The sequence below is a fragment of the Cyanistes caeruleus genome, chromosome 17 (genome assembly GCF_971803275.1).
Source record: "Cyanistes caeruleus chromosome 17, bCyaCae1.hap1.1, whole genome shotgun sequence".
In the NCBI taxonomy this organism is placed as follows: domain Eukaryota; kingdom Metazoa; phylum Chordata; class Aves; order Passeriformes; family Paridae; genus Cyanistes; species Cyanistes caeruleus.
The window spans coordinates 14109444-14123332 of record NC_141717.1 but is presented as its reverse complement, the minus strand read 5'-3'; the positions used below and the strand labels follow the sequence as shown (position 1 = coordinate 14123332).

Genomic DNA, 13889 nt, shown 5'->3' with positions numbered 1-13889 from the left:
CACATGTCAGGCAAACCAGAGAAGCATCAAAACATCAAAAAGCAAAAGTAACAAGCAATAGAATTGACCCACACCTGCAGTGCCCCAGGCTGCTGCCCAGCATGGGAGACCTTGCATCCCAGAGAACACATTCCAGCTTTGCTGCCAGAAACATCTCCCAGCTTCCTGGTTTGCACAAGGGGATGGGCGCATGGAGGTGTCTTCGGCACTCCCAGGGTCACAGCCACCCCCATGGGCAGGGACAGCCCCTCCTGTTCCTCCTGCCACACCCCATGGAGGGGATGTCTCAGCTTCACTTACCCGAGAGCGATGGACGGGGTTGTCAAAGTCCGTTCCTTCCGGGGCCAGCAGCAGCCAGCCACCATAAATGGGTTTGGCCTGCAAAGAAACAGCAGAAAAACACTCATGCACAGCCGAAAATGGCTCAACATAGATCAGCACCACAGGGAATCGATGGTCAGGGACCACGGGAAACTGCAGCAGCCCCAGCACGAAGGCAGCTGTGTGAGCTCAGCCTCCTGCACGCAGGCAAACTCAGCCTTCCCAGTGCAGGGAACGTGGTGTCTGATGGCAACCCGTGGTGTGACACACACTGTGTGCCAACGGGACTGAGATGAGGACTCGGGAGGAGGCAGAACCCCAGCCACAAACTCCAAACACAGCTGCTCCTGCATGGCACCGTGCCCAGAGCACCAACCTCCTGGGTACTGCCGAGTGGCAGAGCCCATCCCCACAGACAGCTCTTCCCGTTGCCATCAGCAGCGTGCCTCTACTCCAAAGCAAAAACACACTCCAAAGGAGAGCTCGATGTTTTCCGTTCGTTAATTAAGAGAGGAAAAACTACCCGGCGCTGGCAGTTCTCCAGCTCCCAGCCGCTTCCCGTGCCGTGCACATCCAACTCCTGCTTCCCTGCAGGGCCAGCCCCTGCCAGCCCTCTCCCCCTGCCAGCAGCATCCAGCAGCCCACGGCCGAGCACACAGGAAGGTCAGAGCCAGGAGAGGGGAAAAAAGCTCATTCAGCCAGCCGGGAAGAGAAAGGGAAAGAATACTCGGAAAGAACCTTGCGGCACTGCTGTATGTCAGTGGGAAAAATAATATCCAGGCTCTTTCCACTGGTGGCTTGGATGCAGAAATGGCCAGGGTGAAGCTGACCCACTGCATGGCAAGCGCTGAGGTGGGGATGGGCACCAGGCATGTCCTCCCACGCAAAGTCCTGCGGGCACCGCTCCTGCTGCCTTGACAAGCTATAAACGATGAGCAACACTTGGCAAGGGCTGGGGCCAAAGCCTGCTGCAAGAGTGGCAAGGCATTGCCACACCAGCAAGGCGGCTCCACAGATACCAAGACAGACCAGGAGGGAGGAAACCCAGAGCACATCCAGCTCCAGGAGACCCTGGGTCTGGGAACACTGCTTTCCACCATGGAACATCCATGCACGTCTATCCTGGCCCAGCCAAAAAGTCACAAGGACACACACTCCCAACTCTCCTCTAACTGATTCAGTTAATCTTGTTGCTTTCATTCTTTTCTGTTCCTTAAAGTTTAAAACTGTTTCCAATTCAGTACCTCCCCATGATTCCTCCTGCCAGTTTCTGTGGTTTTGTAATGTTAAAAAAAAGTTTCCCCTCTGGAAAAATCCCTGCAAACAATAGAAGAAACTGCCTATGCACCAGAAACTGTCAAATGCATGAAGTACTGAGTAAGCAAACTGGAAACACGCCGGAGGAGACCTTTTACTGTTTATAAAGTGAAAAGAAATAACAAAATCTCTTATCCCCTCCACAATACGACATACCAGCTCTCGAGGTGCTGCTCTCCCAGCAGCTGGGAAAACATGATTTGAGAAGACCTTCCTTCCTTCCCCCTTTAAATGAGGTTTCAACCAATGAAAATGAAGCACTGGGATTTAGATCAAATTTGGGGGAGTTAGGGGGGCTCAGGGCACCCCTACACCTATTCCCAGACAACACTGGGGGCACAGAAAGGCACCTATGTGCACCACAACCCTCCCTGGGTTTGGCAAAAGGCCCGGAGCCCCCTGTCACCCCTGCCCAGCTCACCTGGATGCTGGTGCCCTGCTCGCCCATGGCCCCCATGCCACCTCCAGCTGCCCGGCACCGCTCCGTGCCCGGCTCTGTGCCCGTCTCGGTGCCGCCCACGCTGGCAGCGCCCCACAGGTGAGCCAGGCTCTGCCACTCCCCCGGCACACCCCGCCCCGCGCCCCCACCCAAAGCCGCCCGTGACGCATCCGTGCCCACGCGATGATGGGAGGACTCGGATGGAAAGACTCCAGAGCGGGGGATCCCAATGCTCACCATGCTGGGATGTGGCCACGGCCACCCGCGTGGCCTGGGAAGAGCCAAACATTGCAAATTTCTCTTGTGTTTTACAGGGGAAAAGCAAAATTGCAAATGACTGATGATGACCCATCAGAGTCTCTTCAATGGGTCACTGTGACAGGAAACAGGGTCCCCAAATTCCTGTGAGAGAACCTGGGGTGGGTGCTGAGCAACTGGGGCATGGGAAGATCTTGGGAGTGGCCTCCACCATGCAGAGAATGACAGTGACAACAGCATGTGACGTCCCCAACGCTTGGCACCGCTCCAGCAAGGCAGCACCCGGGTGATGCTCCGGAACAGCCAAGCTGAGCCAAGCTCAGCCCTCCTCCATCCCTCAGTTTTCCCCTCTGTGGCCCTGCACAGTTCCTGTCCAAGACCAAGTGCTCAACCCAGCAAAGCTCCATGAGCAAAAACTCTCCCTGACACAAGCCACAGCACTGCAGCCACCCCGAACACCCCACAACATCCAGCCTGCATGACAGGCAGCAGGCAGGTCCCAGTGCCACACCAGGGACAAAGTAACTGTGAAACCAACAGGACCATCATCACCAGAGCCAGCAGCCCTTCCACAGTATTACAGGCATGAAGTCCTGCCCTACCTCAGCCTGGCTCACATCCCTCAGAAGACATTATTTTGCCCTCAGCCATTCCAATTTTAGCTCAAACTGTCTGTAAATAAACACCAAGCACCTGAAATACACACCCTTAACATGGATCACGGTCATTTCGGTACCAGCATCATAAAAAACCACCAGTGGGCTACACTTATTTTGGCAGAAGCATCCAACTCCAGATATTGAAACCAAAATAGCTGAAAGGTATGAATTAGAGCCAGGCAGCGTGGGCAGCCTGGTTCCACCCATCAACAAATGAACACGCAGCAGTGCTTTTTAAAGCCAAACCAAAACAAGCTCCTGCTAAAACCAAGCAAATGCCCAGATAGGTACAAGCCTAAATGAGAGGGATATGAATAAGTACACAAAGTGTCTGAAATAAGCTCATCACACCTGCATTGGAATGGTCCTGTTGAAGCAAGGTTTAAAATAAACCCAGTGTGGGAGGCAGGTCCAGGGGGTGTTGGAGCACCAGGCTGGAGCTGGAATCACATGTCCTTTCCACTGGCTCTGCTTCCTCTGGAGAGTTCCTCGAGAGGAGGAAAATGCCAACAACCACCACTGAGAAAGACCTCAGAGCAAAAAATTCCATCTTTAAAGGAGATCTGTCCAACCTCACATTCAGAGATGGTGCTAGAGCAACCCCAGGGTTCCCAGGATGCCTTTGACCATGCAGGGCCCTGTCTGCCTTCTGGCAGCTCTGGTGATATCCAAAGGACAGCTCCAAGTAGTTTCTCCACAGGTAGAAGCCACACAGAGTGCTCAGGCACTGGGTGGGTGGCTTTGCTTTTAACCAGAAGGTACCTGGCTGGAGGGTGAGCCACAAAATGCTGTGGGAAAGCAGAGTGGATGGAGAGCAACTGCTGATGGAGCTGGGGTGGGGTAAGGTGACGCTCACCCCACCATCGCATGAGAGGTGCAGCCGGTTTGCAGCCCCACAGAGCCCAGTTCCATCCGATCCCGTGGGACTGCTGGAGGCTGACTCAGGCAGAAACACCCCCATGTCACCACTCCGCTTCCTGTCACACCTCTGGGAGTGTCCAGGTATCCCATCCCACCTTTGATCCAACACTTGGGCTGGGCTCTGGGGCACCCGCAGCACCTCCCCTGTCTCTCAGGTCGCTGTTCCAGCCACTGCTTCCATCCCCTCGGCCCTGCAGTGCATCCATGGGGAGGACGCTGCCTCCAGCCCAGTGCCGGCAGCACGGCGGGTGGGAGGAAGCAGAGAAGGAAGTGGCCCCAGCTGGGTTTACACAAAGCTGTCAGGCTGATGCTGCCCAGGCATGGACAAACCACCCCAACCAGCTCCACCAGCACCGGGAACACAATCCCCAGCAGATGGGGAACTGGGCTTGAAGGATGTGCAGAGCCACTCAGCACTTCCCAAAGGCCAGGGTGATACAGGAACCACTGCACACCCCCAGGGCTGCAGGGCACCGGCTTCCAGAGGGCAGGATGGGTCACAGGAGCATGGCAGCCCATGGAGCACCAGGTCACAGGGCTGGAGGTGGGCTGTGACACCAACCAGCTGCCTGTTGGACAGGCTTTCACACCTCCTGTGTTTTTGGTGGTACCTTCAGCTCTTCTCTCCCCACACAAACCAGCCAGGCACACAGGACCCAGCAGAATCACACCGTGCCAGCCCTACAGTGCTACAGGAGCTCACTGCACAAGGTGGAACAGCAGAGCTGTACCAACATCCACATCCTCTCTCAGGATCCAGGCTCAACCCCACTGCACAACCCTGCTGGGGTGCTGGACACCCGGGTGGGCTGGGATGCCCCCACAGCCAGTGCCCACCCACGCCCACATGTTCTGAGGGAAGTCCGAATCCATTGCCGGGAGAGACTCCTGGCTCCGAGCGCGTGGCGGGAGGGATAATCTGTTTAGGCTGCCGGCAGACGTAATCAGCCTGTCTCGGGTGGAGGCAGGGCTTGTTTTGTTCAGGCTGGGCAACTGAGCAGCAAGGGGAAGAAAAATGGATTGTTGCATTGGAGCTTTAGGCTCTGCCTCCAGCACTGGCAGCAGGGAGCCCTCTGCACCAGGGAAGTGATGCCAGGGCTTCCAGTAGCCCCACAAAAGAATGATGTACCCAACCTGACCCATGCTGTGGGTGAATCCATGGTGGAACTTGTTCCATCACCTTTATGGATCAGCCTCAATATTCAGCAAAGCAGCCTCTCAGACAGTAGTGCCTGCTGTTCCACTCACCCAGGGGAGCACAATGGGGTTACAGCTCTCATCCAGACCCAGAGAGGCGGGACAGTAAGGTCATTGTTGCCTGCACGCCATCTCCTGATCCACCCAGAGCTCCCCAGAGGCAGGGACCCGTTTCTGGCACAGTTCAAGGAGAAAGTCACCACAAATCCTGTGGTTGCAACCTGAAAATAGGAAATCTGGGCAGTTTCAGCTCCACTCTGCTCTCAGTTTTGCACACCTTGGAGCCAAGAGAACATCGCTGATGGATGAATCGGAGCAGCCGTCACTCGCCAGGAATGGGGAAGGTGACACGGTGCTCAGGGAGGGAATGGGATGTGATACCCAAGCAGGCATTCCTGCCCACAGCACGGCTTCTAGGAGCTGAAAGACAGGCATCACTTGACATTCTGTGTACTCCCAGTGGGATGGCAGATGGAGACCCACCGGAGACCCGTGACTACAGCTGTCGGGTGACTACAGCAAACGCTGCTGTGCAAATCCACGCTCCAGCAGCAATCCCAGAGGCCAGGATAAAGCCCAGCCTCAGTAGTTAAGCTGCTTACATCCCTGTTTCCCTGCCTGTACAACGTTTCCCCTCTACTGTCTGTCACCTGGTGACGCCAAACTCCAACGCGGAGGCTGCAATGCTGCCTCTGAGCATCCACAACTATTCCTGAAGCAAAAATACTCTCCCATCCCCCAGCTCCTCATCCAAGTGGCTGCTCGCTGCCCCTGGGTTCAGCCCAAACAGTACTTTTTCCAGAATGAGACCTGGGCAGCTCCTGGAGGCCACCTTGGATGATGGGGACAGTCCCCTCTCCATCCATATCCTGCTCTTCTAACAAAACACATTTGCATGAGGCAGGCACAAGTCAGCCACTGCCAGAGCTGCAAATCCCAGGTCAGAATCTCACCACCAACACATCTCATGCTGCACAAGGCCAAACCAGACTGGACAGACTGGATCTGGGGCACAAGGAGCACCAAGTGCCACTGCCATGGGCCAGCTGGTGGGCACCATGCATGGTACAGCCCTCCTGGCACACCGATAGCACCAACCCAGGCATCGGCAAATCCCGAAGGACAGACCTGCCCCAACAGCTTTGTGGGCAGTGGGAGTGACCGACAGACCAGAGGAACAGGAAGGGGAAAAGGTTGAATTCACCCTTCATGCAAACAACCGGCCTCCTACTGCAAACAGCTCTGGTCCTAGGACTGTGCTCAGGTCCGAGTGCTGCCATTGCCTGGGGCAGTCAGAGCAAGCACTGGCCAAGGCCAGCTGGGGCATGCACAGGAAATTTGTCAAGCAGCAGCAAAATGAAGTGGGACAGAATGGACTTTGCAATTCCAGCTCCTCCTCGAGCAGCCCTGAAGCCGGTTTGCCTGGCAGCGAGCAGGAGTATCTAACCACTTCCCACCACTGGCCTTCCTCAGCGCCTGGGAGAAGCCACAACATCTCTCCACAGTGCTGGAGAGGGGATTTATCACTTTGTCGGGTGCCAACGCAGATAAGGTGCGGCGCCATGCAAAAACCCAGCAGCAAGCGAGCGTGCAAAGGGGACGGTTCTCCAGCACCCAGAGGCGCCGCCACGTCCCTTCCCTTGGGCCAGGCGGAGGTTCAAGTGCACCCCAAATCAACGCCAGCATCCAACACAGCTTCCAAGTCCCTGCTGCCCTCCCTGCCTGCACACCACTGTCCGAGGATGGGATGCTGCCTATAGGGCAGAGCCACTATGACCCTGCCCCCCAAGTCCCCTTGGCTGTGGCCCCAAGTCCCTGCCCTCCAGGGACAGAGGCAAATTTGACATTAGCGGAGAAATCTCTCCCTGTTCAGTGCTAATAATCAGTCAAGTAGAGGCGGATTCTTGCAGCATGATACAAGCAGCGGGAAGCAGTGAATGCAAGCGTGGGGGCTGCTTTCCAGGAAAATGGGGGCTTTTCCTCTCAAAAGGAGCAGGGCTGGAGGGAGAAGTGTAGCCGGGACATGATCTTTCACCCTGTCACCCTTCGGACAATGTAAGGAGCCAGGACAAGACCTCTGCAGCACAGGGCACCCCAGCCCCATGGATGCAATGTCCCAGAGCAAAGCCAAGCCTGTGACCCAACGCTGACACACTCCAGCCTCAGGGCTGCTGGCCACCAGCTGCTCAGCATCCAGAACAGTAGGAAAGTGATAATGTCCAATGGAGAAGAGATGGAAATAACCACCCCCCGTCACTGGGCAGGGGTGTCACGGGAAGAGGCAGTGGGAAAAGTCTGCAAGTTCTATTTTCTAACTGGGTGGTCCTCTGGGCATTTGTGCCATGATCTCTAATAAAAAGGAAAAAAGGGGGGAAAAAAAGACACTGGTAGCTGGAAAGACGTCCTCAAATTCCTCTATCTGTGCCAGTCCCCACGCCCCGAGAGAGCAAATGCATGGAGAAAATTAAAAGCAACTGCTTTACACTCTGCTCTTCTTCCAATTCAGGCCAGGCAAAATTTTTAGGTTAATTCCCAGCCTGTCCCATGTTGTTGGGGGCTTCATCTCACAGAGCAAGAGCATGTGTGTGCAGACAGCCTGGAGTAGCCGGTGTGGAGAGCAGGGACCCCATGAGGACACCCACATGAGAGCCTTGTATGGCTGCTTAGGAAAAAGGTCCTACTGGACAGGCTGGCTTTCTCTTGGACAGCGGAGGAGGACCCTAGGAACCATCCATCTTCCCAGGGCAGGTTCTGGAAAGCCCAGCTCCATTAGAGGTTTGCAGGCAGCTACAGGGGGACCGTGCAGTACCAGCATAGGCATGTCCTACCAGGAGAGTGGAAATTCCCACAAAAAGGGAATTTCTCCCTGGATGGGAAAGGAGCAGTGTAAGACAAGCTGGCAACAGGTGGGTGGCACAACCAGGACTGAGCCATCAACAGCACCGTGTCTGCCAGCAGCCAGATGCTGCCACCACACAGGATCAAGGGATCTGACGGCCCACGACCCCCAGCAACAGATTTTCCCAAAGGGAGAACAGCCGCGCTGACTGACCCAGTTTTTCCCAAGCTGTGTGGGCACCCTGGAAGGTCAAACACAGACCGGGGGCAGGGGACAAGGGCACATCACCTCCCACCTGCAGCCCTGGGAGGGGACAGTCCCATCTCCAACAGGTGGTGGGACCGCATGTAGCTGCCCCAAATCACACCGAGCCTCGTCTGGCAGCACAGCCACGCACAAAAACAACTCGTGAACGCAGCTCTCCTGGGATTAGGGACTTAGCGTCCGCACAGCCCTTTGAAGTTGGAAGCGCTAAGTCTGATTATTATTAGAGAGCTCCAGCTCATTAATCCTGATGTTTGGGGCTGGATTTCCCCCCTCCCAGCCCCATTCCTAAGCCGGTTCCCGAGTATGACGGAAATCCACTACTACCACTAAATATTTGTGTCTCTTTGCAAACACACTCTGGGTCTCTGCCCCAGCAGCACCCCGGGAAGCAGCGGGGGCAGTTCCCGACACCCACGCAGGTATTTTTATCGAATAAAAATCCAAAAGAGACACGAGTGCGTAAGTGTGAAGTACCTTCACCTTTCCTCCAAGCCAAGTACAAAGGTCAGATGACTCCAAAAGACTTTTCTAGCCTGACTCTAGGTAATCACCAACACTGTTCCTGTCCACGGGGTGAGCAGGACACGCTGAGCCCCCATGCTGCAGAGCAGAACCCCCAAACCCAACCCAAGCTTAAAGTGTTTGAGTTAAAAAGGCAGAAACATTCAGAGCTGCTGTTAAATGAACCGTTATTCCTGGGTGTGCTTCGGATCGAGCACAACCCCACATGCAGCCAGGCTGGGAAACAGGGCACAAACTGAGGGGAGGAGGGCAGGGTGGCAGCGGTCGGGGGGTTCCTGGGCACGGGGAGCTGCGGGCAGGGCAGGGCGGGAGGTGCGTGCGTGCATCACACGCTACCACAGCCACCATCTTATCTGGGAAGCGGGATTACTTCACCCCAGCTGCACGGGCGAAGCCGAGCAGGATTGTGCCGTTTTCCCAACCGGAGCCCCCCGTGCAGGGCCTGGATCCGGCCACGGGGCTGACCCCGACCCCCCATGGGAACCGGACGCGGGGGCAGCCCCCCAGGGCCACCCACCACCCCGACGGGAACAAAGCCAGCGAGGGGCTGCCTGAAACACGTCCCTGAGTCCCCAGAGAAGTGGGTGGCCCCCGTGGCAGGGCAGGCAGGCACTACGGCGGGCTGCGTGCGATGCTTTGAGCCCCTCAAAGAAAGTAAATAAGCTTTGCACCAGGAGGCAGCGCAATCCCCGGGCAGCGGGAAGGGGCCGGCCGGGAGCGGGGGGCTCTTCCCGAGCCCCCTCAGGGACGGCTCCTTTGTCTGGGCACGGCCGCGACGCTCCGCGCCGCCCGCCCCTTTCCCGCACACACCACGGCATTTTTTTCCAGTTACATTTTTTCCATATTAGCCCTCAGATTTCACGATGCCCCCCCCTCCGCCGCCCCCCCAGCGAGCGCAGCAATATGTCTGATCTCATTGCCATAATAGGATCGGGAGCGGGGATGGCAGCCCTGGCCCAGAAAGGTGTGGGAGGAGGGAGGGCGGCCCTGTTCCCCTCACCCCAACACCACGGACGGGCCGCCGCACCCCAAAAATGCCCCCCAGGCCCCAAACACCCCCTGCCATGGGAGCGCCGGCCTTGGGCCTGCGTGAGGCCTGGGAGGAAGAGGAGGAAGAGGAGGAAGAGGAGGAAGAGGAGGAAGAGGAGGAAGAGGAGGAAGAGGAGGAAGAGGAGGAAGAGGAGGAAGAGGAGGAAGAGGAGGAAGAGGAGGAAGAGGAGGAAGAGGAGGAAGAGGAGGAAGAGGAGGAAGAGGAGGAAGGCCCTGGAAGCCCCCCAGCGCTGATCTCTCTCTGGAGAGGGGCTGGGGTCCCCCTCCCATGTCCCCGGGAAAGCAGGGGGTTGTAGGGCATGGGGGTCATGTCCGGCACGTCCAGGAGGGGACGTTTTGTTTTCAACCGAGTTTTTCCCAGGACTTTCTGGATCGCCTGATGGAGCTCACGGGGCACCCTCCACCTGCTGCCGTGCACCCCAGGAGAGGACGGGATCACCCCAAGTGCTGGTGCGGGGCCCCACATGGCCTCAGGGGAGGTGGCACTGGGGTGAGCCATGGCCTCAGGGACCAGTGGGCACCGTGGGTGCTCCGTGGGACACCTGGGAATCTGTGGGGTCTGCAGGCATCCTATGGGATCTCTGGACACCCTATGGGACCAGGGAACACTCAAAGCACTCCTGGACATCCCACGGGCTTCACAAATACCTGTGAGTCCCTGTGCTGTCAGTGGGGTCAGCAGGTACCCCAAGGAACCACACGCTATGCATGGGACCAGCAGAACTCGCTGGAATCACTGGATACCCTATGGCACCAGAGAGCAACCATGGGGCTCCTGGACATCCCATGGGATCCACAAATACATGTGGGTCCCTGTGCTATCCGTGGGGCCAGCAGGCACCCCATGGGACTCTTGGACATTTTATGGGACCAGAGTGCATCGGTGGGGCTCCTGAACACCCCACAGAATCCATGGATACCTGTGGGTCCCTAGGATATCTGCAGGATCAGCGAATACCTCATGGGGCTCTTAGATACCCTATGGGACCAGGGAGCACCCTTGGAGCTCCACATCACCCCACAGAATATAGGAATACCTGTAGGTCCCTGTGCTATCCACGGGACCCCAGAGCATCCCCTGACCTGATCCCACGGTACCTGTGAGAGCAGCAGGCACTCACAGGACCCTACAACATCTGTGTCCAGCAGGCACCCCGCGGGACTCCTGGGGATCCCATGGGATCCTGTGCGAACCACAGGGACAGCAGGCACTCGTGGCACCACCCTGTTCTATCCGTGGGACCCCAGGACGTCTCTGAGACCCTACACTATCTATCGGATCCTGAGCTATCCATCGGGACACCCATGGGACCCTAAACTACCCAGGGAGGCTCCAAAGGTACTTGTGGAACCCCAGGCTACCCACTGGGCCAGTGGACACCGCACCGAGACCCAGGGCGCCCTAGGGGCGGGCAGGGGGGCGGGACGCCGGGGTGGATTTTAGGGGGAAAACAGTGGGTTTTGGGGCAAGATCCCACCTGGTTGAGATCCTCGTCGTTGAGCAGGTGGGACTCGCGGGGCTTGAAGCAGTTCTGGCACTTGCTCTTGTTGAAGATGTTGGCCTGGAACTTCCTGCAGGGATTGTCCTTGGCGGCCATGGCGCGGCCCGCGCCCGCTCAGCGCCCGCTCAGCGCCCCGCGGAGCGCCCGCCCGCCGCCGCGCCCATCGCCGCCGCCCCGCGCCCGCGGGGGGCGTCAGGCGAACGCAAAAACCAACACAGAACCCCAACGAATACTGCAGGAAAAAAATCAAAAGAGGGAGCGAAGCGCAGAGCGGCCGCCTCTGCTGCGGCTCAGCGGGCGCGCATGGCCGGGCGGCGGCGGAGCGCGGAGGGGCGGCGCTGCCCGCGCCGTGCGGGGCCGGGCGGGACGGTGAGGGGCGGTGCGGGAGTCGGTGCGGTGCGGGACCGGGGGCCGGCTCGGGGAGGGCCGGGCGTGCGGGCGCTGCGGGAGCCGCTCCCGACTGCGCCGGCCGCAAAGTTTCCAGCGCCGCGGAGCCAGGCGGAAAAGGGGGCGAGGCCGCAATGCGGACGGACGTGCTCGCCCACCAATGGGAACGCGCCTCCACCCCTAGCGAATGGCCGCGCTGGCCAATGGGAAGCAAGAAAAGGGGCGGGCGCGGCGGAGCCGCCTCGGCCGCGGGGGAGGGGCGGTGCGCTGACAGCTGGGGCGGGATCGGCCCCATCGTCCCGGTTCGGCTCTGTTCGGCCTGGTTCGGCTCTGTTCGGCTCGGCTCGGCTCCGTTCGGCGCGGCTCGGCTCCTTTGGCCCGGCTCGGCTCCGTTCGGCCCGGCTCCGTTCAGCTCGGTCCGGCTCGGCCCGATTTGGCTCAGCTCGGTTCGAATCGCATCGGCCCAGCTCGGTTTGGCTTAGCCTTGCACAGATTGGCTCAGCTGTGCTCACTTGGTGTGTCAGCTTCCTTTAGCCCAAATCAGCTCACCCTGACTTGGCTCAGCCTAGCACGGATAAGCTCAGCTCAGTTTAGCTTGGCACGGCTTGGTATGGCTTTGCTCATCCCAGCTCAGCTCACTTCAGCCTGTCTCAGCACGGCCCAGCTCAGCCTAGTGCAGCTCAGCTCAGCTCAGCCGGGCTTTGCTCAGTTCAGTTAGTCCCGGACCAGCTCGGCTCAGTTCAGCCGGGCTTTGCTCAGTTCAGTTAGTCCCGGACCAGCTCGGCTCAGTTCAGCCCCTTGTAGGAGCAGTTGTCTGGTGTCCCCCACCCTTGGTCCCCACGGAGCACATTGACCTCCCCAAACAGCCCCCTCAGCAGTGACATGCGGTGACACAGGGTGACAATACGTGACCCCTGTCCCCAGCCCTGGCACACCAGGGTCACCAACCCTTGGGTTTGGTGAGGACAATGTCCCTCACACTCCTGTGGCACCTCAGTGACCTGCAGGGGACAGAGCAGGGATGAAGCAGGGACTGGGGTGCATGTCCCACCTCAGCCACGTCCCTGCTGTGCCACCGCCCTGGGGCCAGCTGGGAGCTCCTGTTTGTCCAGTGAATTTTTATCCGGTGGAAACCGGCAGGTAAATATTCCTGACCGGCTGATAAGGAGCCAGTGTGAGGCCACAGGTTTGGCCTCCCAGCTCTGTCCCTGGGTTCCGCACAGAAGCACCAGGGAAGGGACCTCAGTGCCTGTGGAGTCTCACTGGGTCAGGAGAGGTGGGAATGCTGACCCTGGGCCAGGGGGACAAGCCAAAGGTGCCAAGTGACACCTCCAAAATGTACCCAAGCCTGGCACGTCCTACCACAGTCAGACGTCACCATGGCACAGAGCATCTCCTGCTCATCCCAGGGTTCCCTGCCAGCCTAGGATGGGGCCCTGCTGTGAGGAACAGACACAGGGATCTTCCTGGATTTTTGGGACCAGGAAAAACCCGTCGGAGAAGAGGCGATGGCGTGGTCCCCTCGCGCCCGGCGCTGTCCCGGTGTTTGATGTGGGACTCGGCCTCAGCGGCCTCGCCACGCTGGCTCCACGCTGTCATCCCGAGTAAATAAAGCCCAGCACAATTGTCTGCTCGTTTATTAATTTTTGCTTCATCAAAGGCAGCTTTAATCATCTCTCTCCCTCCTGCCCGGGCCACTCGCAGCACACACCATATACCATGGATTGGGATGGGACAGCAGAGCATCAGTGACCCCAGTGACCCTGAGCCCACTTGATCCCAGGCTGAGGGTGGCCACCAGACCCTCACACGTCACTGTTTTGGGTGGATTTTCCCATCTTTTCCTTGATCCTTATGTTATAAAAGCATAAAATGTCATAAAAGCAGGACAACCCTACTCCAGGAAGAGAGGCTTTTTCCCTCTGGAATGTACAGACCCTGCCACCCTCACTGCGGGTCCAGGGTTCACCTGGCACATGACTGCAGAAATCCTGTTCCTTGGAGAGGGGTAGATGATTTTCTCAACCAGCTCTTGTCCTTCCCTGATTCCCCTTCCCTCCTTCCCTGCTTCCATCCCCAGTGTTGGATTACTCCCTGCCTTGCTGAGGACCTGGTGTGCCCTGCATCCCACAGTTCCTACAGATGCCCAGAAATTATTTTTTTTCATTAAAAAGCCCTTCTGCAGCTCCACGGACACCTCCATGTGTTAT

At 58.0% G+C, this 13889-nt stretch overlaps 1 protein-coding gene across 16 annotated transcripts in view; it reads right to left on the bottom strand.

Annotated features, from left to right (window-relative positions):
* Nucleotides 1-11525, bottom strand: part of MPRIP (myosin phosphatase Rho interacting protein) — a 77376-nt gene extending 65851 nt beyond the window's left edge. For 5 of the 16 annotated variants that reach the window (XM_023936872.2, XM_086854533.1, XM_086854534.1 and 2 more), the window contains exons 1-2: nucleotides 11269-11524; nucleotides 301-378 (exon numbers count right to left, since the gene is read on the bottom strand). In XM_023936872.2, coding sequence (XP_023792640.2) covers nucleotides 301-378; nucleotides 11269-11388 — 198 coding nt within the window. In that variant the 5' untranslated portion in view covers nucleotides 11389-11524. Of the gene's footprint in view, nucleotides 1-300; nucleotides 379-2059; nucleotides 3634-11268 lie in introns of those variants that run through there. The other 11 variants (XM_023936878.2, XM_086854540.1, XM_086854541.1 and 8 more) reach the window with 6 other exon arrangements.
* Between the last annotated feature and the right edge of the window lie 2364 nt (nucleotides 11526-13889).